The sequence below is a fragment of the Nipponia nippon genome, unplaced genomic scaffold (assembly GCF_047370975.1).
Source record: "Nipponia nippon isolate SJK-2023a ecotype South Korea unplaced genomic scaffold, ASM4737097v1 scaffold_3, whole genome shotgun sequence".
Lineage (NCBI taxonomy): Eukaryota > Metazoa > Chordata > Aves > Pelecaniformes > Threskiornithidae > Nipponia > Nipponia nippon.
The window spans coordinates 15,527,827-15,554,822 of record NW_028262347.1 but is presented as its reverse complement, the minus strand read 5'-3'; the positions used below and the strand labels follow the sequence as shown (position 1 = coordinate 15,554,822).

Here is a 26,996-nt window from a genome sequence, read left to right as displayed (position 1 = left end):
GAAGCAGGGTCTGTAGGCGGAGACAATCTCTGCTATACGCTGGCATTTATAGTTGGAAAAACCAGGCAAGTTTTCAGGAATACAAGTCACAACTGCTGACTGTACTGTCAGCAATGCAGTTTGAAGCAGAATTGCAGCTGTCAAGCTAAATGTGAGCATAGAGCAGTAGCTCTGGGCTTCCTCTACTGTGTTACCTGGTCAGGCAACCTGAGAAGGGAGGAGAAGATTGTTGTTCGTCAAGAGAAGGGAGAGGGGTCCTTAACTCAACACGGGTTTGCGTGACTGGGTGAGAAGGAGCCATTCGGGGAATCGTGGCAGGCTGCAAACCCAGTCTCGTTTGAACCTACGGTGGCTTGCGTGCAGTTCTGCTGAGAAAGCTCGCTACCCCGCGCTCACCTTCCGAAGGTGCCCAGGCGGAGCTGAGCGGACGCGCGGCAGCGCTGGGAATGTCACCTGCCACCGATAGCTGGGTGTCTCCCATTTTTGAGTCGTGAGATAAAGGTCCCCTGCGGTTGTTTTTGGTTTCACGCCGGTAGTTTTCTACGTAGTTTCTTGCTGCGTTTGCTGAAGGACAGTGTACTCTCAGGTACTCCTGCGAAGATAACTGTTGTGGGCCTGTCTGCTCTCTCCCCTCGCATTAAACTCAGTCAGGTTAAACTCAGACAAATTGTTCTCAATTCATGTTTAATTTGAATGTTGCTGCATCTGTTTGAGACCTGAACAGGGGCTTGTATACGTAAAAGCGTGCCTGTTTTTCCAACTATTGTCGCTTTAATGAAAAGATACTACTTTTCCCTACAAAACCTACTTGGCTTTTAACAAACATTAATGGAATGGTGGTTTTACAGTCAAATTATTTGTGCCTGTTAATACATATTATGTATTAAAAGCTTGTTTTCTCCAGATTTTATCCTTGTGCTAGGTTTCTAACTAATCAAGTGTTTTTGTCTTCATAGTGTTTTTAGGTGCCTGAATGTGTTAACACTTCAAGACCTCAGTATGCGGTGGTTTTTAAATACTGAGTAACTAGATCATTTTATTAAGGGAAGGTGACAACGTGTATGCTGTGTGGGGATTCCTTGTGCATGAAAACATGCTGTGTAGAGGAAAAGATTCTTCAGAGTTGTCGTCTAATTGCTGCTCTTTATTTGTAATGATACACCAAGTTAATGAACATGCGATCCACCAAAGCCTACTAAAATCAGACAGTCCCAAAAGGCAATAGGCTGTTTAGTCAAAGCAGTTCCTTTTCTTAAAGGTTTAATGAAATCAGCAACCAGGGAGGGAATGTAGCTCAGGCACATGAAATAAATTCCTGCTTTGAGTTCTGTCAGACGCAGATGTTATTGAAGTGTTACGTACTGAAAGACATTTTGTGATTTTGAACCTGGCTCTGGTTTCTCTTTTAGAAGACATCAAACCGGACTGGTAGAATAAGGACTCTTCCATAACAAGGAAAAGGAACCAGCCTATAATCTCTAGCTCTCAGCAGCCCTACTCCACAGGGTTTTTCTTTTCTATGTCCTGCAGATGGATTTAACCTTTTATGAATTTGTGGTTTTAAAGAGAATTCAATTTACAGAAAACTGTAATAGTGATTTGTTTAGTTTTTCACTTGTATTTGCCACTGATCTGTGCGTTCTGCTTGGTTATGTTTCATGCCTTTTAAAGCTGTTAGCGTTGCAATGCTCCCTTTGTTTCCTTACCAGAACACAGCGGACATTCCAAAAAAAAATCCAGATCATGATTTGAATTTATTTAAAGGATCTCCAAATTTTTTCATTAAAGAAAAATTACAGTAATTCTGTATTTAAGCTTGTCCTATGGATAAAAATTGAGTGCATTTCTTAGTAATCTGCAAACAGCTGGGGCACTGCAACTTTAGGGACTAATCCTGACTGGTGCTCTGTACCTACAGCATTTAATAATTTCAGTGGGAGTTCTGAGTGTTCAGCCTCTTCCAGGATCGGGCTCTTAAGGAATCTGTACTTCAATCAATGCATAGAGGATTTTTGCACCAAACTGTCACTAATGTTATCAGGGGCTCAAGAGGTAAAATCCCCGTATCGTGGTGGATCTCCAGACCCTTAAGATCACAGCACTTGATAACGTCAGTTAACAGTTTGGGTTTGCAGGGACAGGAGTTGGGCAGATTGGCTTGCATTAATAGAATTGCACTGACAGTGTTTCTTATAGGATTACTGAATAATTTTTTAATAAAATATAGATTTTATAATCAGGAAGCCAATACTAGGTACTGGAACAATAGTACGGAGGAGTTAATTTTTATTTCTACAGTGTTAAAAGTGCACTTATATGCTGGTTTATTTACATCTTGGGGAAAGGCGAGAGACTGCAAATAGGGAGATTATTACTACTTTCTTTTTTAAAAAAAGAAGGCTTAAGGCAAATTTTAAGACTAAAAATGTTTAAGCAATTATAAACAAGGCTAGACCCTTTGAAAAAAGTTTAGAAATATTCTTAAAATAAATTTTTATAGTGTTAATTTTGTAATAATTTATGTTTTGCTATACTTCAGAGCTAACTGACCGGTATAGTTTCAGAAACAGTATGAAACTTAGGAAAGTTTAAGCAATGTTTATATTTTTAAAATGTTCTTTGAATTATGTTTTTATTGTACATTTCTTCAGACTGAAAAATGTGTACATATCTTTGTTATTTTTGCACAATTTTTGTCTTGTTCAGTTTTAGGAGCAGTGCTATGTTGATTTTTTTAATTTATTTTGAGTTATAAAACTGCAGGAGTTTAAAAATCTCAGTAACAAAGTCATCCTCTGTAATCAATGAACTGCTATTTCTAGTTGTTGAGGGAAAACAGTGGTTGTGAGATTCAGTGGTTGCTTCTGAGAAATAATGCTAATCAATGACTGAAGGAGCAATTTTGTAGTTTTAGGAAGCTTTAGCTCTTTCCATGCATCTTTTAATTGGAAAGCTGGAATATGGAGCCTGTCCTTTGAATGCTGCTTAAATTTTTTTTTCAACTGGCTTACACCTGACAGCATTTCAGGAAAGTTAAGCACCGAGTAAATCCCACAGTGTTCTTTCCTCATCAAAGAATCATTATTTAATTACCTGTATCAAAAATTTCAGCCTGAAAAGTGAAATGGAAGTAAACATTTGAAAAAAAAGGATACAAACTGGACCAGCCTATAATGCATTATTAGTGTAGCATTCAGTCGGTAGTTCTTTTTCTTCCCCATTTGCCTGAAAATCTTGTGATTTGTTTCCAGCAATAGAGGCTCAGAAGCTTTGGTTGTTACACATACGCAATGCATAGGCCTGTCAGCCATAAAAAGCGACTTGGATAACTTGTATGCCTTCTTTTGTATCGATGTAACAATTGTAAATAGTGCTGATCGACCTTTGTAGAGAATAGTTTATACAGCATATTCTATTATTGCTGATTCTCAGTGAACTATTGTTTTAAAAAAAAGAAGAAAAAAAGAAATTTTTCTATTTACACCTTATATTTTGTTATGCTGTTGACCCATGGCACTTTAACAAAACTCTGTGGGTTTTGCATAGCTGGTCAGTCATGGGATATATTAAATAACTGTTGTTGCACAGAAATGAATTTGCACCTGCTATATTGTGCTTTCCTACTACAGATTTTAGAACCTTTTCCAGAAGACTTTTGAAGAAAGCATGTCCAATCATTCTAAGAAAAAAAAATGCCATACTTGTACAGCCAATTTCTTTTCTACAATCCATATTTTGTAACACTAAGTATTTTCATTCTTTGTCCTGCACCTTTATGTATTAGCAGTATCAAATAGAATTCATTCCATGCTTGTGATAATTGTAAGCAGAATAAATGTCTAAAGTAGGTGTAAATAGTAAATTCTATGGCTTACAGTTTAAAAAAGGAAAAACAGAACAAACATGTATCTGATTGATACTGCCATGGTTCAACACCGGGCCTGGAGATATTCTCTAGTGAGCGATTGTATTTTTTGTTTTTTTGCTTTATTATTATTATTTTTTTTTGTAACATGGCTTTGTAAATAAAATAATTTATATGTTTGTAAGAAACAGATGGGTTTTGTCATGATTTGTCTTTGCAAAGCAAAAATGCTACGTATTGCAAGGCTGCCCTTTTTCTTCCCCGAGGCTGAAGCACCCTGTGCAGAGAGCCAGCACTGGGAGCTCCACCGGTAGTTCGAAAGATCTGCCCAGCGCTCTGTACAGGGCTGGATTGCTCTGGGATTATTGTTGGCATTCGTGTCTAAAATATTTCTGTATTTGCATGTCAGGACACGTGTGACAATCAGCTACTGAGGTTTTTGCCCTGATAAATCATTTTAAAATTCCTTTGCTTAGCTGAATGCATTTTCTCATTCCTTGTCAGTGTAAGAATTAACTTTGCTTGAGCTGCTAGATTTAGGAATTCTCACTTCAGTGGGCAGTACGAATTTATAACCAGTCTTTTTATCATTGTTAATACTAAAAATGCAACTTTTATCTAGGCGTTAAGATTCTTGTTCTGCGTAAAGCCTGTTCCAGTTACAGATCCAATGAGACTTAAATTGTTCATTGGTTTGTCAGCTCTGCAGAGAGGATCGCAGTTTTTTTCTCTCCCAGCAAACCTCTTCTGCAAATCTGGGGAAGATGTACATTTTTATGCTCCTTTTCTGAAGTATCTGGAAACTCAGTCTTGGAGATACTGTAAGGACGACGCTCACAATTATGGTATGATCTTTTTTAAAAGCAAGACATTTGGACTGCAAACTGTGTTTTTGTATGCGCACACTCAGAACGGGCAGAGGGGATAAAGCTGGCCTGCGTTACAGGAAACAGTAATCGAAGGAGGAAAATTTTACCTTCTAGGTAAACAGCTTTTTGTGTAATGCCTTGCATGTTCTGATGCATGTGGCAAAAGCTAATCCTGAACTCCCTCTTTACTCTCCGGTTTCTGCCTTTTGCTTATATTTGGAAAACTTTTTTTTTTTAATCTTGAGTTTATCTTTCCTAGTATAGAAAGACCGAACATCGTGAAGTAACAGTAGATACTGAAGTTTCGCCTGATAGAGTGGTCCCCACGTATGGCTGAGGAGTGACGCTGTGTTTGGAAGATGCTTGCTATTTCTAGCAGACGTTAGAAACTAAAGCTACAGCCGAGAAAACAGAATATTGCAGCCGTGAGTTATTAGTTGCTTGCCATCATTGCCCATGGCCAGCAAAGGCTGAAAACCACTATATTTATTTTCCAAATATGACTAAGAAGTCATTTTTTAGCACTTGCAGGTTTGTTAGAATGATTTACAAGCTGTTCTCTATTTGGAGTTGGTTTCCCCCGCCCTTTTTTTGGTTATGCAACAAGTATTTTGCTTGTAGCAGTACTCTTTTGCTTGTATTATCTAATGTGCTCTAAATACCAGCAGTTTCAGAGAGAAGCAGATCACACTGTAACTTCTTTATTCATTGCACTCTAGTTTTTATGCTTCTGTTTTTACCACAGAAATATTTATTTTAGAAGAAAGTCGTTGCTGTCTGCAACCAGTATCTGTTTTACTCTTCTAAATCTGTCAGGATTCACAATTGGAAGAAGTGCCAAATACCGATTCCAGAAATATTTGGAGGCGATTCATACAACAGATTCAGACTTCGGAACACAAGAATGTTTATTTCATGCAAATTTTTATGCTGTTTTGCTCCTTGAGTACCTCTTGAAAACTACTGCTCAAAACAAGTACAGACCTCTTTTAAAACATGCTTTCCTAAGTCAAAGAAAGATAAAGCTGATAATTCAGCCGCAGGTCCCTGTTTGCCCTTTGACTGGCGAATCCATGGTAGATGGTATGCATAATCTCGTTCTTGTTTTGTAATGCATCACGAGTGACGTGGGCAGGACTCTCTTGTGCATGTTTTTTTGTTGTTTATGGCTGACCTGCAGAAACATTTAGGTCTAGTCTGTAATCTGCTCTCCCTACAGAAGGGAAGCTTTAGGGAAGCTGTTTAATTCCCCTGTTTAGGGGAAGCTTGCCAGAAATAACAATCAGGATCCAGGAGAACTTGATCTGAGGGTAAGGACACCAGTAGGGATTTGAGACGGTACACAACATTCAGCTGCCCCTTTGCAGATTTCCCAAACGTGAAAGATTTTGGGTGGAGTTGGGTTTGGTTTGGTTTTTTTTTAATCCTGCCTTGAGTTACTCCTTCCTTGTTAATTCTCTTTAGGTTTTGTGTTTGGACCACACAGCCCGAACAGTAATACCAACGCAGTGGGCTTGCCGCCTCATTATCGACGAGACACCAAGAAGGTGCAGAAAGCCGGTTTTCACTTGCGTTACTTTGCAGAGTGCTTCCAAAGCCTACAGCTTCACACCCTGAGCATGGATGCTTCCCAAGAAATAAAACATTCAAAGGGAAATGCTCAACAGACTAGATGGCATTACTCTCTAAATCTGCTATCCCAGTAATGGGTACATTCTCTATTACAGCACGTGCACTATTGCAGCTTATGTGAAGAGCGTGTCTATTCTTGACACCTGTGGGAAACCATGTACATTGACATTGACCTCCACCAAATGTTGATGCATCCAGAAAAAATTTGGACTGGGGGGGGGGGTCAGAGAAACCAAGGCAATGGAGATGGATCTGGGATCTCGACCACCCTGTGTAGTGTGAACTCACTCTACAGATGCCACTAGAATAAGAGCATCTGTGGTCTTAAGAGCTATGGGCTCAGAGCCACACTTAAACAGACAAATACACTATAGATCTCAAAGAATGAAGGCTCCGGCTAAGTATCTTCTTTTTTCCCCTTTGCCTTCAGCAAAAGTCCCACTGTAGTTCTAGGAAATCAGTTTCTTGGGTTTTCAGTCAAATGGGAAGTGGCCAGTTCTGTAAGAGAGCGAAGTTTCCAGATACTAAACTAGCCTTTATTTGTGACCTATTTTTACTTCTCTTTGATTTGGAAACAGTAACTGGAAGTATTTTTCTAACTCCTGATACTTAATTTTTCTCAGTATATGATTTTTAATGGCAGGTTCAGCCTTTATTTTGCAGTTGACTGAAAAAAAAACCCAAAACACATTCACAGCTTAGCCTTAAAACTGCAGGCTCTTCTGGTAGAGGGGACTGGGATGGCAACATGGTGGAGGCACAAGTGATCCAGGCTACTTCTGTACTACATCAAGGACAATTTCTTGACAGACGTGCTCAATAAGCTGAGTCTGGCTGTGCTAGACATGCTCCTCACACATAAGGAAGGGCTGGCTGGGAACATTGTCATTGGTGGCAGCCTTGGCAGCAGTGACTACAGGATAGCAAAGTAAGATTCTTAAGATTCTGAGGGAAGTGAGGAAGATAAATAGTCGAACTGCAACCCTGGCATTCAGGAGAGCAGACTTTGTCTCCTGCAGACGTTTTGTTGGCTGAACCCCACCGAATACTGCCCTGAAGGGCCCAGGGGAGCTAGCTGAAGCACAACAGTCCATTCTGACACACAGGCAGTTGAGCAGACGTGGGAGAAGGCCAGGGTGGCTGAATGCGGAACTCCTGACCGAAATCAAATCCAAAAGGCTAGTATACAGACTGTGGAAGCAGGGGTGGGCTACCCTGGAGGAATACAGAAACGCTGCCTAGGCATGCTGAAGCAGAACTAGGAAAGCCAAAGCTTAGCTGGAGTTAGAATTAGCGAGGGACGTGAAGGTCCCTTTCTGTATATTAACGTGGAAGGAAGGCTAAGGAAAATGTGGGCCCCAATACATGGGGTGGGTAACCTTAGTGACAAAGGACATGGAAACGACTGAGGTGCACTCGGTGCTGCCTTTGCTTCAGGTTTTAACTGAAGAGGTCTGTGCTCAGATCTTTGGGCAGAGTCTGGGGAGTGAGGTACTACCCACATAAGAGGAAGCCTGAGTGAAGGACTACTTACCCTGGATCTATACCAGTCAATGGGGAAAGCTGGGCAGGATTCAAGGATGCAGGCTGGTATCATCCCTGAAAGATCATGATGAACGGGGTACAGGGTTTCTAAGGACTGGGAAAAGGCAAATGCAATGCCCATTTTCAAGAAAAACCCAGGGAACTGCAGGCTGCTCAGCCCAACCTCGATCCCGGGCAGATTATGGAGCAAACGCTCCTGGAAGCCATGTCCAGACAACATGGATTTACCAAGGGGAAACCGTGCCTGACCAACCTGCTTGCCTTCTGTGATGAAATGACTGCCTTCAGGTACTCACCAGAAAGTGTCGTTTACTTTGACCTTAGCAAGGCTTTTGGCACCACCTGCTTTTGTATTCTTACAATAGGCTGGAGAGATATGGATTCAAGGAGCAGACTGTGAGGTGGGTGGAAAATCATCTCGACAGCGGGGCTCCGAGGGTTGACGTCAGCTGTTTGAAGTCCGGTTGGTTGGTTGTTACTAGTAACATGCCTCAGGGGTTAATACTGAGCCAAATAAGGCTGAAGGGTTTCATCACCATCGTAGGTGTTGGGATGGGTTGCAAATGCATGGATAACACCAAATCGGGGGGTAGGGAGGTGATTGATACGGTAGGGGCAGGGCTGTCCTTCAGAGGGACCTCAACAGGCTAGAAAATTGGGCTGACAGGAACCTCATTAGGTTCAACAAAGACAAATGCAGAGTCCTACGCTTGGGAGGGAGGCATAATCCCATGGCATTGAACGAGCTGGGCGCTGATGGCAAGAAGGCCACTTTGCAGGAAAAGGGGCCGGTGGACAAGCTGAACGCGAGTCAGCAGCGGGCCCCTGGGGTGCTGAAAGCTAACCACAGCCCGAGCCGCAGCAGGAAGAATGTAGGCAGCAGTCGGAGGGAACTGTCACCCTCTGTTTTGGCACTTGTGAGACTGCATCTGCAGAACCATGTCCAGTTTGGGCCTCCACTGTACAAGACACAGCGCGCATACTGAAATGAGTCCAGTGGTGCGCTACCAAGGTGATTGATTAGTAACTGAAGCATATGATGTATAAGGATATGCTAAAAAAAAATGGTTGTTATTTTCAGTTTTAGGACAAGAAGATTAAGGGGGGAGAGGGATCTGAGTGCTGACTTCAGCTACAAAATGCATGATTGCAGAAAAGACGGAGACTCTTCCCGGTGGTGCAAAACAAAATGGCAAGAAGAAATAGAGAGAAGGTAGATCAAGGGGAATTCTGATTAGACACAAGGCAAAAATTCTTTGCAATGTAGTTGAGCACTGGAACAGGGACCAAGCGATGTTGTGGCATCTCCATCTTGGAGATAGATAGTAAAAACTTGACTGGACAAGGCTGTGAACAACCTGATCTCAACTTTGAAATTAGCCCAGCTGGGGGGAGCGTGACATGATCCCCAGAGGTCCATTCCAACCTAAATTATTCTGCCATTCTATACAGTAAAAACAAAACGAAACAAAACTAAAATAAAGGATTCTGGATGTTGAGCTAATTAATACCCAGAAGCTTAATACTTCTGCTGTTAAGCACTTTTCCTTATAAATGTATAGTGTAAAATCCCCTGACAAGGAACTCGCCTGTATCTTGGAGCTCCTTGAGGATGCACAATGGGAGGGAGCAGTGGAGCTCTGCCAAAGCAGCTACAGAAACGGCAGGACCCAATCACCACAGCTCCACCCTGTGCTCCCGAAGACAGGCTGCTTTCTGATGTCCATGTTGAGGAGGAGCAGAGGTGGGTAACGCGTTAAAGGAGCTGCTACGCAGCACGTTCACAGTAAGTGTATGGCAGACCTAGGCATCTTTCCCAGCCCTTATTGCTCCTGTCTCTTCCCACAGCCCCAGACTTCAGCCTTCTAACACGCTCATTCGGAAGAGCATGTCCATCTGCCTGTTCTCCTCAGCGAGACAAATGCTTGTTCTGCAGCCAGCTTCGCATCTGACCTGCAGTCCCTGTTCCTCTTTGTTACAACCCTTGCGACTCCTGGAAGTCTATTTAGTCCTATGTATGTAATTAGATAAAAGGCTTAAGTTATTAACAATATTCTGCAAAAGGCTCAGCTTCCATCACAACAGTTATTAAGTCTTTCAACCAAATTTGATTTTAAGTAATCAGGACACTTTAAACACATGAAAAATAGATTTGATTCTTGAGTTCTTGATTAAAACTCAATTAGCAGTATCTCCGTAAGAGAACCAGAAAACTTTCAGATGTTTGTCAAATCCTGTTTTCCTTAGTCCCCAGAAGTTCCATTTCTCTTACAACAGTCTGCGTGAGCTTTTCACAAATTGTCCTAAACTATCACACGTTTAGGACTCAGAGATATATATATATATAGCTGATACATCATTGTATGAACTGAGGATAAATTCCCTACATGATGCATTATCAGAACATTTTTTTTCAAGGAAATAAATTGTGCTTTCTTAACAGTGAAATGAAATAAAAAAAAAAAAATTATTCCTAGCTGTAAATCAAACTGGGGTTTGCTCTGCTTTGTAATTTTTGAACCATTCCTCAGAGAAACACACTTCAACCTGTAATTCCTGTGTTTATTCTTAAAATTTCAGCCCTCAGCATATGTGTTTCATACCGATTATCATCTTTGTTGGCCACTAAAGGAGAAACTTCCTTTGCCAAATGCTGTTTTCCCTCCCCCAAACAATAACTTACCTTCCTTTCTCTCCAGTCTTTCATTTGCTCCTTCCTTTCCAGTCAATCTTCCTATCCTTGGGTTCTCATTTTCGTGAAAATAGTTTCCATTTCTCCTCTGCTGGCCAGCTCAGTCTCTTGTTTGTACTTCTCCACACTTCTTCAGTCTACACTTTCTCCCATCACTCTTCTTTAGGAAAAAAACTTTGCTAGTGCTTTGCAAACTCTAATGAAAGACATAGAAAAGTCAAATGCAGGAATGGGTTCAGTAACTATGAATTGTATTCCTTAGGAAAAGGAGGTTTCCATCACTGCCAGGTAGCTGTCAGGGGAGGTAAAACTGTTACGAACCTACAATTCCTCTAGCCCTAACTAAGACTTGAAGCAGGTAGCAGGTTTAAAACACTAAATACAGACAGAGCATGGCTGTACACTCTCTGCAGTTTTGGATGCCGCCTTTCTCCCACTCTTTCTCTAAGAAAAAAAAAAAAAGGTGAATTCTATTAATGTCTTGTGATATTTTTGTTTTGGCAAATAGTTAAATACAGATAGTGCTAGACTTTTTTCACCGGAATACCATCTTTTCTTTACTATATGCTCATTTATCATTGTCTATTTTCGTTTGACGGCAGATGGTTATGTCTTTGTAGATTTGTTTGAATTTTCTTTTTTTTTAGTGGGACACTGGGTGATCTTTCTCCTACTCGCTTTGGGTAGTACAATAAAAGGGTTCCTCGATGTCTCGTCTCTGTTTGCGCAGGCTATGCTGCAAACCTCAGTAACGATTTAAAAATGTAACCTTTAGCAACTAAGAGTAAGAATCATTGATTTTTGCTTATCCTGCCAGTACTGAGCACCCATGACCCGTTCCGCTAGGCAGCACCTGGACATCTCGCTATCCTCTCGCATTTACTCGGATTAACCGAGGCCACCCTTAGCAAGCGAGTCCGGGCAGGGGACGGCGTATGGCAAAAAGCAAAGGGTGTAGACTGCATTACCGCATATGGAAGGAAATGTGGCTGAAATTGAGGAGACTTGCATAAATGTTAAAAACAATAGCGTGTAATTTGCTTTCCTCATGAATCAGTGCAACTGCGGTACAAACTAGTAACTTGGCTGGGAGCGCTGACTTTCTGTTCTAGCGCTAATGTGATGACATCTAGGCCAGTTAATTTTTGCTTCCCGCCTTCTGCCCATGGAAGCGGGGGCCGCGCAGTCCGTGAGGTCGCAGCAGACCCGTGTGCTCGGCCTGCCGCCCTGAGCTGACCGGCGGAGCCGCCACAGCTCTGCCCAGCAGCCGCTCTCCCTCCCGCCCAGCCCCCGCGCCCCTCGTCTTCTTGCCTCGTCCTCCCCGAGGACGCTTCTCCTCCCCCGGGTACGAACGGCTCCTGCTCCCGCCCTCGCCGCGGCCGCCGGCGGCCGCCCCGCCCGGGATCGCCTCACGCAGCCTCTCGGCGGGGCGGGAACGGCTAACGGCCGGTGCGCGCGGTCTCCCAGCAACGCGGGATGGCGGCGGGCGAGCGGGAAGGCCGCGACTACCTGCGGCGCCACCGGATCCCTGAGCTGCTCCACCGCCTCGCCGCGCTCCTGCTCTACCACCGCCCCGGTGCGGGCAGGGCAGGCCCGGGCCGGGCGCCCCGTCTCGGCCTGGGCGGCCGTAGGGTTCCCCCCGGCGCGGGAAGCGGGGCGGGGGGGAGAAGGGCTTGTGTGGCCTTCGGTCGCCGGCTGATCGTCCTGCCTTCGTTGCAGAAAGACCGCGCGAGTTCCTGATCCAGGCGCTGGAAAGGGTGAAGGCTGGAAAGCGAGCCGAGGGGGAGTACCCGTACCTCATGGACGAGGCCAACCTGGCCGCCATGTTCCAGTTGCTGGATGTGGTGGGCCAAGGGCACATAACGCCAGCGCAGTACAGAGGAGGTGCGTCTCACCCCCCCCCCCCCCCCCCAACAGCGGGTCCTACTGAGGTGCTTGTGTTTGCACAGAATCATTAAAAGAGTTTCAAAGCTATGCATATGTATACCTTAACAGTATCCCCCACATCTGCCCATACATAACCCGTAACTTGGAAAGCTGAAGAAGTTACCTATTTTTAAGTGACATATGCTTACCTTTTATAATATCTAGGCCGCTTTAAGACGTTAAATTAGTCTTTCCAAGACTCGCATAGGAAATTCTCTTTCCTTAACTTCAGCTCTTAAAACTCTGGGACTGAGCACTGAGGATCTGCAGTTTGGAGATGATGAGAATATCACACTGGAGGTATTCAAGGAAGAAGTGTAAGTTGAATTGAAAGGGGTTTTTTTTGGGGGGGGATATGCACAGGAGATATTTTACTAAGATTTATTTTTTATTTACAAAACTATATAATTAAAAACTTGCTGGTTTAAGCTTAACCCCTTTACTTTGCATTGTAAGATTTAAAAAGGTGAGTTACTGCCCGACCTGGCTTGGCTTGCTGTAACCTGAACCAAGCTCAGCATTTGCCTCCACCATCTCAGTTCAGGACCCCCCCACAGCAGGCCTCTCAGGTTGCCCAGCCCTCCGATCCCATCCGCCAGGCAGTCCTCAGGTAGCCCAGGGCTTCGGATGCTCATCTAAAAATGTGAAATAGCAAAGCAGCGTTGTTGTCTTTGCTGGAGGTAGTAACGCAGCTGGAGCTGAAACAAGCTCGGGGGTAGAATAATTTCTCATGGTCAAGGTACGGTTCTAGCGGCAATTTTTTGGTAACTGTTGCAATCACTGAAAGGTAACTGGAACTAATTATCCTCATTGTTATCTGACTGGAATTCTTCTTTTCTGTCTTAGGAAGAAAAAGATGCTGGAGAGCTGGGCTGTGTATTAGTCTGAGCAGTGGTCTGCTACATATACTAAAAAATAGGCACCTTGCTCAGTTCTTCTTCGGGTGTGTCAGCTGTGGATAGTGGATAGCTGATTTGAAGCAGTACTCTCTTCTTCTCTTTTCCCTTCGCCTGCCTCCCTTTGAGCAATCAGCTGAGAAGGACAAATGACAGCAACTTGTGCATGTTTACCAGGCACTGGAGGGGGATCTTTTAAGAATTGCTCTTCTTAGTACCATTAGATGGTTAAAAAAAAAAGTAGAGATCTCTCTTACACAACTAAAATAGTGTTCTGGAGTTTCCTCCTTCATTTTGTAGCTTGTCATTTGTTGGCTCATTACCATTGAATAAAACTAACTTTTAACAGTTGAGCTGTGTCTTAAATTGGTTTTTGGGCCTGTGCTATGGTGTTTCAGTTTTTTTTTCAAAGGGCGGGCAACTTCAGCAAGTTATGACAAACATCCAGTTAAAGAAAGGTAGCACTTCCAAGTAAAATGCTATTTTCAAACTTAAAACACAGTATTTATGCCATTTTGAAGGAGCAACTTAAAAAAAAAAAAAAGGAGAGACTGGTACAGCAAAGAAAAAAAAAAATGAATTAGTATGAATAAAGAAAACAAAGTAACACATTCCTCCATTCCTTCTGTGTTCTGTATATACACGTTTTAATACAGAACAGCCATTACCTGGGATTTACAGATGTAAAACATCTGTGTTTAAGTGAAGGAAGAGTTGTCCATATTGTACACAGGCGCTGTAAATACTCGGTATTCCTTAGAATGATGTTACAGCACACAACATTGGCAAGGCAGACATATTCATCAGAGGTGAAGACAGGTTTAGCTTCTAAATGCAATGGCAAGATGGCTATGGGAAATAAGATCTGTGCAGTTCAAAACCAAGGCGGTACATTTGGAAATTTTGTTTAAAACTGTATACAATAAGGCATAAGATTAGATTAAACCAGTCATTCAGCATACAGCATTGAAAAAAATAACCCAGGTATATTACAACATACTTGCTTTGCTTCTGTTTGAAACCAGTAATCTAGACCAAGTTATTAACCGGTTCCAAAGAAGTCTTTATTTTCCTGTATTTGGCCAACTAGCTCTCAAATTGAGAAGAATCTCAACATCCTTTTGAGCTAATTTATAAACTCCAAGTTCATTTAGTGCTGCTGCTGGAGATGGCTGGTTTGGCTTTAATGTTGTTTCATGTTCTGAAGCTGACTGCAGTACATCCTTCAGAAGCAAGGCAGAGCCGATATTCAGGTTCAGGATAATGCAGGCTTCTTTTATGCTAGAGGAAAAGGTTATATGGATTAATATGAGAAGCACCCGTGAGATACGCTTAATTTTGTGCACACAGCGATTAACAAAAACACCTCCATGGGCTTCCGAAAAGGATCGGAAGTATTGAACTGATGACTACTGCTTAGCTCACAGCAAACAGTATACTTGTTCTTACTCCCTTAGCCTTTTCTGTTACGTGTGTGTATTTCATAAGCATCGGTATTTTTCCTCCCAGTGCTCGGCCTGGCTTTTGCTTCTTAAATTTTTCCACCAGTATTAAAAACAAAGAATAGAATTTCCCACTTAATCTGTCTCGCTTTCCCTAACTACATTTTCCCCCAGGAGAATTAGAAATTTCTTATGCAGCATATTTTAAAAGCACAGTTTAACAAACAGTCGCTAGAATCTGAACATGTTCCCTAATTAATATCATTAGGGAGCAAACAGATACACCGTCTTTGTCACATTGTCTCTAGTCTAAATGATAGACAGCCGTGTACCCATTACGCATTATTTTTTATGGTTCCTTCGTGCATCTGTGTCCTCTTACGCAGGGAATAATACGTATGCATCGATTGCCTTTATGAAGGGGATGTGCTCAAAAACCCCCTTAAACCTGAAGATGCTACGTGAATATTCCCATTAAAAAATGCCAAAATAGATAATCTTTGTCTTCAAGTGTTCAAGACTGAATGCCGTGCTCCAGATTGATTTAAAAATATTAAGATTTCTGCCCCGACTAGCCTAGGAGTTTAGCACTGGACTTTTTTAAATAGCCCACAGTCTTCTAAAGACTAACCACAAAGAAGGTAGCTGCTTCTCATCGATGAAAGCAACTAGGCCGCTATGCAAGGCAATTCGGAGCAGGCACATAGTTTAAAGTACTCTTTCTTCTAGCAATAAAGTAAGTTTACTGTGTTGTAACTGTATCTTTGAGTAGTTTCTTTGGCCCCAGTTTTGGAAGTCTGTGCTACTTATATTCCTTCCATACATTAATTTGTCTAGACATCCTGACTGCACAAAATACTCCGGAACCCATGCCACAGTCTGTTGCTGTCTGAGTAGGTGCTGCAGAGTCAAAACTTTCCTAGTTGTAAACACTGGAAGCATAAACGATCCACAAATTTTAAGTGTGGATCAAAACTAACTGTGAAAAAGCGCCGGTGATAGGTAAAACGCATGTATTCATCTGGACATTCACTTTTGAAATACCAATAGGTCAGAAGTTTGCCTACTTACTGCTTGAAGTAGTTTTCTGGCCTCTTGCAGTAGTGTGAAAATAAAGGGAACAGATTTCTGCTCATGTCAAACTGGAGCTGTGCTGCTCCTCCTTCATTGAAATGATTTGCCATAATTACCTACAAACACAAAGAGGTGCATCCACTGTTTAGGCCAGTCGCCGACACCGACGCTGTACGTACGGGTCATTTTTGCCGATACCTACTTCCTGATATATGTATGTATCCACTTTCTCTGCAAGCATTTGCCAGAAAATTTTGAACAGCGAGTGACAGAGCTGCTGTTCTAGTTGCAGCAAGCGGTCTCGTAGGGTCAACAACATCGGGCAAGCTGTGCTCGATAAAGACATTACTGCTTGCTCTGCTTGAGATGGTAAAGATAACCACCTGAAAGAAAGTATCACACCTAAGTCATTATAATGAAATTATGCATATTACAAGAACTAAAAATATCCTTTAAAGAAAAATACCTTACTCGTTTACAATGGTTCAGAGAGAGTTCTCCCTTCCCATTTCAAATCTAAAAGTAATCACAGTCTAACGCTATGTTTAAATTTCATTTAATATTAAACTCATGCTTTAGTTACACATCTCTGAACATGCCATTCGAAGAAACTCCATCTAATCTAGAAAATCATTGAGTTGTTGTATTCCTTTTATGAAGTACTTCAGAAATTCTACTCCGGACCAAACGTTCAAGAAGCCCTATGAGTCTGTGAAGACAGAATAGTCATTACAGGCCATTTCCTGTTAACTCTTTAATACTACTATGAAGAAAATAATTCTTGTCCAAACTAGGGTGATCGAGAATTCTTCCTAGGGTTTTTAAGATAACGCGCCCACTAATTGCGGAACTACTTTAGAAAGCATCGCATTAAAATAGTCTTGAAGTAAGTGCTAAAAGAATTTTCCAAAACCTGCACCATTCCTATTCAGGAAAATAATTTTGCCTATCAGCTATTCCTGCCTTTATTTACCTCAATATTTTTAACAGGAAATAATATTGTAGTATGGGAGGAGAGTAAACAGACAGAATCACCTCTCTTTTTTGTACAGCTTTGCAGCATCTTTGACCTCTCTGAAGACATGATCTACCTGACGAGTCAGCATGTCATGTTTCAGGCGTTCCAGGAGGTTAATCATTTCATCAAAGACGGAACTCTCCATCGAAGCCAGCTGCCCTAGCTGTAGTTTACTGACGGCATTACTTTCTGCACGAACCTCCAGTTCGGCCTGCTGTAGCTGCAGGAAGAACTAGAGAAACAAAACCAGACAGGAATAGAACAAAAAATAATCTTAGCATTTGAACTTTTCATTGATACTTTAATAGGCATGGTTCTAGAAAACACACTCCTGACACACTTATAAACTTGACATTTTAAGATTTTAAAAACAATTTCTTATCTTTCCCTGGGGTCCTGATTTAGTGAAAAACAAAACATGGTGGTTTTATCCTAGTGATGGAACTGATACGGGTTTCAGACACAACAGCAGATAGGTAATGGGAATCGATCTAGAGAAAAACTAAAAAGATATTCTAAGACTGACAGCAGAGTGCTTAAAAACAACCCTGATTTTCACCCTTTCAATGTTTGCAAAAGTAAACTAGAATCTTTAATTGTAATTTGTTTTAGAAATAATCGTTCATTAAATCATCAATTTGCTGGGCTGACAACAGCAAGAAAATGGATCAAGTTTAATGGAACATAGCGGTAACAACATGTCGGTTTTGCTTTCAAGCCGCTCAAGACGCTTAGGTAGACGCAGCTATACGACATGAAGGCTGCCGTCCTATCAAGTCAAGATTACCCTCTGCTAGAGCCACAGTTTCCTGTGAAGACAAAAAGAATTTGGAGGCTGCCCATCTCGCACACGACACCTATTCCTACACACTTTACATGTAACAGTTTTTCTGACCTTTTGTACCAATAACCATAAAAAAGCTGAAATGCTACAGACTAGCCATGCTGCCACCAGGCTATTATACAGCAAAACAATTAATTCCCAATTCCCAGTTATCCCAGTTATCAGCAAGCAGCTTTTCTGAGCAACAACTAAACCATGTTGCAATGCAGATACCCAGGCTGAACCCATTTAAGCTAACCTGCCACAGGAGTGGTTGAAGCATCGTCCACAGGCTACTGCACAGACTTCAACATCAATGCTGTTAATACTGGCTCAGAGATCTCCAGAATCAGCTCACTAATTCTTTACAATGCAAAGCATGTAAAGGAGACTACTTTTTTCTCTGTTCGGATTATTCAATTCCCCAAGCTCTCTTTGCATTTCCCTAGAAAGTTTATAATTAATACAGCTTAGATCTCGAACAATAACCTGTCCTTATTTATACATCTTTTATTAAATCTGAATTTACATCTCATTCTATTTTTTCAGTAATTAATTCTTCTAAATACACTTAGATAAACAGTGCTGAAAATAAAATGTTTATTACGAAACAAACATCCGAAGTCCATTTTTTATATTTTTCTTTTTTAAGTAAAATAATTACTTACTACATTGTCAGCCCAGTCTGCCAACACTGTTGCGATATAGTTAACAGCATTAAGGATTGCACAGTATCGGAAGCCTAAGGAAGCTCTAGTCTCTTCCTTCATTACTTGAGTTAATCGTATCCTGAAATCATCAACTAACTCTTTCTGTAGGGCCAGGAACTGTAGTTTTCTGGAAGCCGTTGGAAGATTCTTATACCTGTCTGGAAAGGCACGAATAAAATGTTCTTAGGCTTTCCAACACTGACTAAAAGCTTTTCAAAAAGAAACATTGCAGTCATCTTACTACACAACCTTACACCTGCGAGAACATCATATAGTATTTAAAACAGCTGACATTTTAACGATTTCAGGGAAACTACTCAATGTAAAAACTAAACATGTAAAGAAATTCTTCCCCCTCCTGATTCCACTGTCATTTTGTATTCTAAGACTTTAAGCAATATGTGATTATACCATACCATCCAGCGTGGCCCCTAAAGCGTACTCACACACAGTAAGCTAAAGCCATTGAATATGCAATTAAGCGTCTCCTGAAAACTTCCTTGCTCTTATGTTCTGTTTCAAGAAAGCAGACGTTATTAATAGCCTCTAAATTGTCACAGAGTCAAAAGGAATAGTAGGATTTTTTTATTACTGCGTTGTAACAAATTACATTCTCTCAAGTATGAAAGAGTTTTAATATGCTAAATACCAAATGTATGTTTTTAATTATTATTTTGTAAACATGCCACTAGCTCAAGATTATTCGTGCTTGAGTTAGTGTCCAAAATATAAAATGAACAGGAAAGCTTTTATTAAATTGCAAACATCACAACTTTGCAACATTATTCGGTGACTACTGCTGACAAAGGATATTTAGTAAATAAATCTGTCAGCTGAAGTTTTTTTACTATTCGTTACCAAGAAGAGCAATGCCCACAGATTAATAATTACCTGTTATAACTAACAACAGAGTCATAAAAGTTTCAGCGCAGTCTGGGACTTTCATTTCATCTACATCAGTGATATCTTTGTATTGCGATATCCACGCGGCCTCTGATGAAAGCATAGAGTCCATTTTCTGAAGAGCAACTGAGATGCACAAAACTTGTAAATTCTTTAAGTTTTTAATTAAAAAAAAAAATTCCCACAAAACCCCCTCTAAAATATATAAATGCAAAAGCCTTATCTCTAGTAAGTTAAACGTTACATTTTCAGGTTATAAAACCCACCAATGACTGGCTTTATACAAAACCAGCTTCAATATATCTGCATTTGCAATGCTGTTAACGATTACATCAGAGTTGACTGGGGGTTTTGTTTTGTTTTTTTAAGAGTTGGCTTGCTCCTTTCCAATATATTTCCTCTTCGTTTCCTAAAAGCTAATACCCTTCCCCTATTTCAATTTAAAGTTCATCCTTATCTGGACACATATAAATACAATATTTGTCTAAAAATAGCCCTACTGGATTCCCGACAGCTTAGGGGCAAGAGTCCTACAAACTACAGAAGCGCTATTAGAGTCCAACCATTTTTTAGTCAAAATAATCACAGAGTATAAAAATATGTATGCCTTATGTAGTAGCCCTGTCCAAGTGACTTATCCTATTTGAGAAGGCTATTCATGTAAGCATACACATATTTTCTTTCTGATTGTGCAATATAAAGGCCAACGAAATCCATTGTAAGTCTTACATTTTTTTTCCACTGTTAACCACCTTTGGAAGCAGGATTCTTCTGACAGAATATGCATGCAACTGGGAAAACTGCTGAGATAACCATGAACGCTGTATAACTCTCTCTCAAATAGAAGTACCTCATCCACAAGGTGACAAAAGAGTGTATCATCATACAACAGGCATGGAATATCAGCAGCCAGCTTCTCCAAAATCAGCATTACTAGAGCACGAGAGAATTCAAGCTTTTGAAAGAAAAAAGTGAATAAAATGTCAGAGATAGGAAGTATTAACACGTGCAAACATGTACGTAACAAACTGCTACTAGACCGAGTTAAGTCTCACCACATACTTAGTGAAATCAGGGGAAGCGGGCTTGCACAAATATCTATCAGAAGGTGACTTACATATTCATATATATAAAGCCATGAGAGCGCTCACCCCAGCATTCACTGCAGATCCTGCCTTGTCCAGTATCGGCTGGATTTTGTCATCAAGGAACTTTGCATGATTTCCAATCCACATAAGTACTTGTGTTAAATACCACTCCGGCTTATTTAAAAAAGAAAAGAAAACATTAAATGCATCCAAACAACATTTATTCAAGTGCTGCTAATACTTTAAGACAAACTTCTAAAAATACTAACCTCTTCCCCTGCCTTGTCTTGATCTCAGATCACACAAGTCTTTCATCGTGTTTTACTTAGCTTTGATTTTCATAAAAGCAGTATCAGAGAAGTATTTCTGGATTTGAATTGTCTGAAACGCACCAATTATTCTGTTTCTTCTCAAGCAAAAGCTCCATTTTTATCTCCCCCTTCTCTACTGCTTCCTCACTCATGAGGTCCTCTTTTCTGCTTCACATGCTTCCCCCTGCTCTTCTGTGTGGTCTTTATTTCTCGATACAGCAAAAAGGATGCGCTCCTGGGAAAACTCCTCCCAGTAGATCTGTCCTTACTGTCATTGTACCCAACCTCAACCCACACCAGAAGTGGGGAATCCATCACCTCGTTTCACATGATAATGCTTTTAAGCTCTTTCAGTTTCCACACCTAAAAATATGGGCTGTAGTTTTTGATGAACGCTTCTTTCAACGTTAGCGCAAGCGGAAGCAATTCCTGTTCTCCTCACTCCCAACAGCCAAAGAACCTTCTGTTGAACTGCACTCACATGCTTCACATTTTGTGTGTCTGTTTCTTATTTCTGTATTAATTTTCACTTGTCTACTGAATTTCTTTTTTTTTTTTTTTTTTTTGACACTCCCTCCCCAACTTGCCAAGATCATTGTGAACTCTGAGCCTGTCCTCTTGTAATCCCTTCCAGGTTGATGTCTTTCAAATATTCTACATAGGTATTTTCTTTATTCCGTTATGCAAGTTATTATAAAAAACACCCCAACCAAACCAAACACCCAACCCAAATTTGAGCAAGGCCCTGTTGGAATAGCTTTCTGATCTGACACTAGTTTGATTACCTGTAAACTCTTCTTCACAAGTTTTTTAGAAAAACAGTTGTTCACCTATTGTTGTTCACAAATTTTCTCTCTTGAACATAATTTTCCTGTTTGCTTATGAAATAATTTATGTCTAAAATACCTCTTCCCCAGTAATATACACAACACTATTTTAAAAAGCACTGTAGTAACAGCTGTCAAGATTGCAAATATGTTTACATTTACCCAAGATTGTTAACACAAGCACACAGACTTGTGCAACTAAACTGTTACAAAACATCTCTCAAGTTCTGCTGCAGATGCATTATAGCAGCATTAACGCATTGAAACCTGTTCCAATGATAATTCTCAGGTAAAAATCCTCAGTCTTTGAAGATCATTCATATAAAAAGTGAGTCAGTTTCCAACTGGTAAACTGGACATCTCTTGTTGTATCTCAATTAAAAAATGTAACCCAGAAAACTAACTACGTAACAGTGCCTTTAGACTAATCACATTTTATATACTAACAGCAGAATCCAACATTTTCAGTTACATGACAGTAGCAAAAGACAATGCCAAAAACCAAAGTCACAGCTTTGTACAGCCTTTGAGTTCAAGCAATAAGGAACAGTACAAAACCATCTGCAAGGAGACAGAGGAAATTAATCAAAGCTTCTGAAACAATGGGAGTCAGCCTAGGATTGTAACGCTTTCTAAAGGATCTGGGCAAAGGAGAAATATCACCTGGCCCAGAGAAAACGCTTGTGCCTCTGAAAGGTCTCCAAGTGCTATCTTGATGTCTGTCCACACGTAGGTGGACACAAGAACTGCACAGTTTTGAAGAATCTTAATTTCAGAAAGGAAAGTGTTAAAGCTATACAATTTAAATACAGCAATCTACCTGTTGCTTAAAAAAAAAAAAAAACAATTAAAACCAAAACAAAGCAAGACTGCTTTCTCCCGTACCTTGTTTAAAACATTGGTTTGTTTATTTCCAGTGAAATGATACTTGAATCTTTTCTGAAGAGGATTCAGCATGATCTGTATCGGAAGGATAATGGGTGGCGATGGGGGTAAAGAGTACTTTTCTGGCAATTGTTTAGGTTTGGTTAACAGTTCATCTCTAAGTTTGACAGTCAAGGACAAATTTAAGTGTTGAATTCTCCCAACATCATCATTTCAATAGAATGGGTTTATAAAAATGAACATTTCTTAGTTCTACCGCTTTGGCTGAAGGCAGTAGTACGCAATCAATACAGCTCCTCAAACAGGAAGGATACTCAAAATATTTGGGTTTTTATAATATTTAATACAAGTCAGGCTCCTAAGGATTATTTATTCAATGACAATACAAGTCACTTAAGTCTGTTTGATTTAGGAAACTCCTATCGTTAAAAAGAAGAACACAGAAAACCACCATTACCAGTACCAAACACAGGGGCTGTCCAGGAGACACACTTATTCATATTTGTTAATGGAGGATAAAAGACTCGTGAGATTAATAAATGCAATACATGATTTTCCATTTTCACTTAACTGATTTAAGTGACCCAGTCTGCCAGACCAAAACTGTTACCAACTCAAGGTTGTATAGAATTGTACCTTCTCACTCCATGATAATTAAAAAAAAGCCAGCTGCCACCACTCCAGGAAAAATTGCTTGGTTGAGCTTTAGCTGTGATTTAACTGACAAAGAAAAAGGAACAGGATGAGCAGCAGTGCCTCCTGATTAACCTCAAAGGCAGACTACTACCACTGCACAATGAAAATCCTTCTGTAGTCTCCTCTCTTTGCAGTCTCCTTCCGAGACATGAATCTTTACCTTTCCCTCTTTTTCTTCTGGGATGGGACATATTGAAGTGATTAAGGGTGATTTCAACTAAGGCTATGAAAGGAAAAGCATTAACTGTGTAAAATAAAATATACATCACCTTTTTTATTAACATAGGCAATCTCGCTGAAGCGAATAAGGCCTAATCCTCATGAAACCTCAACTGTCACCTACCATGAGATCACTAGCTCGGATGACTTGGAGTTACAGTGTTCCTACTGCCAAAAGGACAACTTTGGTACCTGACATTTAAAAAAAAAAAAAAAAAAAAAAAAAAGAGAGAGAAACCCAAACAAAAAAACCCCCAACATTCTAAGGTTAATACAAAGTAACATAAATTCAAATTATCTTCTGCCTTCAGGGAGAACAAATTAAATAATTCTCCTTGAGAATGTGCATCTCTGACATTTACTATTCTTACTAAAACACACCACAACTATTCAAAAGGATACGAGGTTTGCAATTTCAGAAGCTGACAAAACAACATCTCCAAATTGTTGTATACATCAGGAGCACTGGCTGGTGCCGCAAGGCCAAACGCCTGAGACTGCGGTGGCCCCACAAATGGCCAGCGGAGCTGAGTTAGCACCTCTTCAAAGTCACTGCAAGGCAAAACAAGCACTTTAACGCAAACTTACAGTACAATGCAAAGACAAGGGAGCGACAGTACATCTCTAACCTTGACAATTTGTCCTTAAGAATTTTGTGCCAGAATTTAACAGTGGATCTCACAAAAGCAAGAAGATGAGAACAAGATGACTCCTGAAGTTTAATATCCAGTTCTGCCATGAATGCTAGAGTACTGGCTGCCTCTGGAACATTGTTGGTCATCAGATATTGCTGAATGCTATCACTACAAAATACAAGAAAAGTCAAGGCCAAAAATTCATTAAAGATAACAGAAAAGAACCATTTGTATATTGAAAAATGATGATAAAGCTTTCTCAAATCTAAAACATTTTAATAATGGGACAAACTAGGTTACCAGTCTCAGAGCATATACGTTGTACTCAAACTTTACCTTAACTCTTCTATTCGTGAAATCCATTTAAGGTAGGACAGGTGTCGTTCAATCTCTTCTACTTGACTAATCAGTACATCGAGATCCTCCATCCATGGCTGAGCTTTCAGTAAGTGGCTATTGATTGAATCAGACAGAAGAGTTTCTTCCTCTAGAAGCCGACTCAGAGACTTTTTAGAATCTTCTGCATTCTTTAAGGCATTCTGAATTCTTTTAGGGACTTCTGATGAAACAGTAAGTACCTACGTTCACAGAGAGGTATTAAGTCTGACATAAGAACACTGCACTACGTAGAGCAGTACCATTTGAGATGTTAATACATTGCTTTAATTTAGTTAAATATACTTAATCAGTCATACAGCATATTGAGAAGGAGAAGGGAAAAAAAAAAAGGGGAAAGATGCTTACCTGTTCTTCTAACTGCTTCTTATTTTCAGACAGCTTATCAATAAGGTCGTCTAGCTTCCTCAGAGAATCATAGTCATTTCCAACTTCTCTTTCCACAAATTCAGAAACATAGTATGGGATATCACAATGATCTAGATCTCTAGCGACTGCTTTCTTTCTAACAGCAATGGTTGCCATATTTTCTTTCTCTGCAATACTGATGATACAATTTCTAATTAGTCACTACTAAGACAGCACAAACAACTATTAATCTATTGAGGACACAAAACTCCAGGAAAAGCTGGGCAGTTCAATTTAAATTGAAATTAAGACATTCAATAAATATACTGCTTTAAGTGAGACAATTTGCTGGCATAAGTCTTAGCTGAGGTATGATAAAACCTTGCTTACACCTCCAACTGGTGATTTATCATACATTAATTACTGAAGAGAAATATGCCTGTTAATTTCTTCCTGCCCCAAAAGCATGAATTTTATTACAAATAGTTCACTATATATGTAGTTTCTACATATGTAATGTGGAAAACTTAATGAAAAATACTGGGAAAATATTTTTGTAAAATACAAAGGTAGATAACAATGTTACGCTTTACCTTTTCGTACAGTTTAGGATGTTCCACAGATATCAACTGATGACTGACATACTACTAGCAAAGTACCCACTCAGGTCTTGCAATGATTTGTAAAGTAAAAGCATCACTGAAATATTTGTAAGAAAACCCACACAGTACAACAGAAGAGGCGCTTGTGGATCCACACATTTGGCAGCAGCCAGAGAAAACCAGACTTGAAACCGAGAGGCTGATCATGGACAGCGAAACAAAAAAAAGGCAACAATGACAAGTGTTTGGCTAGTTCAATTCTCAACTTTTTCACATCACTTTCAAAACAGTATTTAAAAATGAAATTTATACACTTGCACTTTGCCTGCTACTAGCCTTAATAAAGCAAAAAACCCTATTAAACAGACAACAGGAGTGAGAAAATGGTGCAACTGATGAGCCAAAGTTGGAGAAGCAATAGAGAGCACCAGGAAGAACAACCTGGGAGAGCAAGTGCATTGCTGAGGAAGAAGCAAATGAAGAAAAGAGGGCAGAAGAAAGCACCATGCTGTTTGCAGCAATAGAAACAAACACCACCGCAGAAGAACGCTAACCAAGTGGTGCTCTTTTCTTAGGAGAGGAAAGGACCAGGACACAGGAGGAGAGAGCAACGGGGCACGGGGGAGCATCCTCCAACTCTCCCCGCTGCAGCACGCAGCTCTGCACCCACCTTCGCCAGAGGGCCGGGCCTTGCCGAGGCGCGTCCGAAGGCTCGGCGGGCCCCGGGAGGCTCCGGGCGAGGCCCCCTGCCGCCCGCGGCCCAGGCCAGGCGACCAAGCGGCCCCTTTCCCGGCGAGCCCTTAACGCGGGGTGAGCCCTTCTTCCCCCGCTCCGGGGGCGGGGGGCGCCCAGCCAGCGGCGGCAGGCAGCGGAGCTCGGGGCGACGGGCAGCGGAGCTCGCACGGGCCCGCCGAGGCAGGGCCAGAGCTCCTGCCCGCCGGAGGGACGGCTGCGGGGCCGGGTCCCCTCCCCGCGGCGGGGGAGGCAGCCGCTACCCGGCCGCGCTGACAGGACGGCGGCTCCCTCGCCCGCCGCAGCCCCGCCCCTGCCGCGTCAGCAGCCCCGCGGGCGGCGGAGCGCGGGCCGCATGCGCACGGCCTCCCCCGCCCCGCGCCCGGCCGCCCTCCGCCCGCAGCGCGCATGCGCGGGGCCCGCCGCCGCCGCCGGCCCTGGCCGCAGGAGCGGCACGGCCCTCGGCCCTCGCAGCGGCTGTCGCGGCCGTGCTCCGAGGAGGCCGGGCTGGAGGAGGAGCCGGTTTTGCTCCCGTGCGGAAAGCGCAGCCCCGCTGGTGCAGGAGCCACCGCCGCTTCGCGCTGCTCGAGAGAGCCCCTCTCCTGAGGTACTGCGCGGCGGGAAGGGCCTTCCAGCACGCGGCACGCAGCAGGGGTCACCGCCTTCCCTCTACACCGTCTTAGCAACACAACCTTTTTTTCCCCCCCCCCCCCTCCTTTTTTTTTTCCTTTTGTGTTTTTTTTTTTTGCAATTTTTTCAATTTTTCATTTTTTTTCTCCTTTTTTTTTTTTTTTCCAATTTTTATGCAATGTCTTTTTAGAAGAGCTTCTTATTTTTTTTCTCTACCATAAGCCCGGCTCAC

At 41.5% G+C, this 26,996-nt stretch overlaps 4 protein-coding genes and 1 long non-coding RNA gene across 20 annotated transcripts in view; 3 read left to right on the top strand and 2 right to left on the bottom strand.

Annotated features, from left to right (window-relative positions):
* The window catches only part of ATXN7L1 (ataxin 7 like 1), a 122,433-nt gene extending 115,662 nt beyond the window's left edge, over positions 1 to 6,771 (top strand). For 4 of the 14 annotated variants that reach the window (XM_087763971.1, XM_087763973.1, XM_087763972.1 and 1 more), the window contains one exon: positions 4,567 to 4,809. In XM_087763971.1, coding sequence (XP_087620097.1) covers positions 4,567 to 4,656 — 90 coding nt within the window. In that variant the 3' untranslated portion in view covers positions 4,657 to 4,809. Of the gene's footprint in view, positions 1 to 956; positions 4,542 to 4,566 lie in introns of those variants that run through there. The other 10 variants (XR_015706208.1, XR_015706204.1, XR_015706207.1 and 7 more) reach the window with 10 other exon arrangements.
* LOC148054506 (uncharacterized) lies at positions 6,731 to 11,993 on the bottom strand. Its single transcript, XR_015706210.1, has 3 exons — positions 11,915 to 11,993; positions 10,595 to 10,799; positions 6,731 to 6,864 (listed from the first exon to the last, which is right to left on the bottom strand). It is a non-coding gene; the product is annotated as an uncharacterized LOC148054506 (long non-coding RNA).
* On the top strand, positions 6,879 to 9,917 carry LOC148054507 (uncharacterized). Its single transcript, XM_087763979.1, has 4 exons — positions 6,879 to 8,199; positions 8,993 to 9,124; positions 9,474 to 9,655; positions 9,760 to 9,917. Exons 1-4 carry the CDS (start codon positions 8,093 to 8,095, stop codon positions 9,861 to 9,863), a joined length of 525 nt encoding a protein of 174 aa, XP_087620105.1. The 5' UTR covers positions 6,879 to 8,092; the 3' UTR covers positions 9,864 to 9,917.
* Positions 11,974 to 13,778, top strand: EFCAB10 (EF-hand calcium binding domain 10). The gene is made up of 4 exons (XM_087763980.1): positions 11,974 to 12,179; positions 12,323 to 12,487; positions 12,762 to 12,846; positions 13,376 to 13,778. The coding sequence occupies exons 1-4, from the start codon at positions 12,080 to 12,082 to the stop codon at positions 13,410 to 13,412; spliced, it is 387 nt and encodes a 128-aa protein (XP_087620106.1). The 5' UTR covers positions 11,974 to 12,079; the 3' UTR covers positions 13,413 to 13,778.
* A 262-nt stretch (positions 13,779 to 14,040) lies between these two features.
* RINT1 (RAD50 interactor 1) lies at positions 14,041 to 26,448 on the bottom strand. 3 transcript variants are annotated; one of them, XM_087763977.1, is made up of 14 exons: positions 26,073 to 26,448; positions 24,801 to 24,996; positions 24,393 to 24,634; positions 24,051 to 24,224; positions 23,824 to 23,973; positions 22,507 to 22,663; positions 20,547 to 20,657; positions 20,125 to 20,350; positions 19,384 to 19,521; positions 18,451 to 18,650; positions 16,977 to 17,191; positions 16,144 to 16,324; positions 15,939 to 16,057; positions 14,041 to 14,706 (listed from the first exon to the last, which is right to left on the bottom strand). In XM_087763977.1, the coding sequence occupies exons 2-14, from the start codon at positions 24,975 to 24,977 to the stop codon at positions 14,490 to 14,492; spliced, it is 2,307 nt and encodes a 768-aa protein (XP_087620103.1). In that variant the 5' UTR covers positions 24,978 to 24,996; positions 26,073 to 26,448; the 3' UTR covers positions 14,041 to 14,489. The 3 variants fall into 3 exon arrangements, with proteins under 3 accessions (XP_087620103.1, XP_087620102.1, XP_087620104.1); XM_087763976.1 differs by lacking the exon at positions 24,051 to 24,224 and having other exon boundaries at positions 26,073 to 26,206; XM_087763978.1 differs by lacking the exons at positions 22,507 to 22,663; positions 23,824 to 23,973; positions 24,051 to 24,224; ... (1 more) ...; positions 24,801 to 24,996; positions 26,073 to 26,448 and adding an exon at positions 20,753 to 20,864.
* Positions 26,449 to 26,996: the final 548 nt, after the last annotated feature.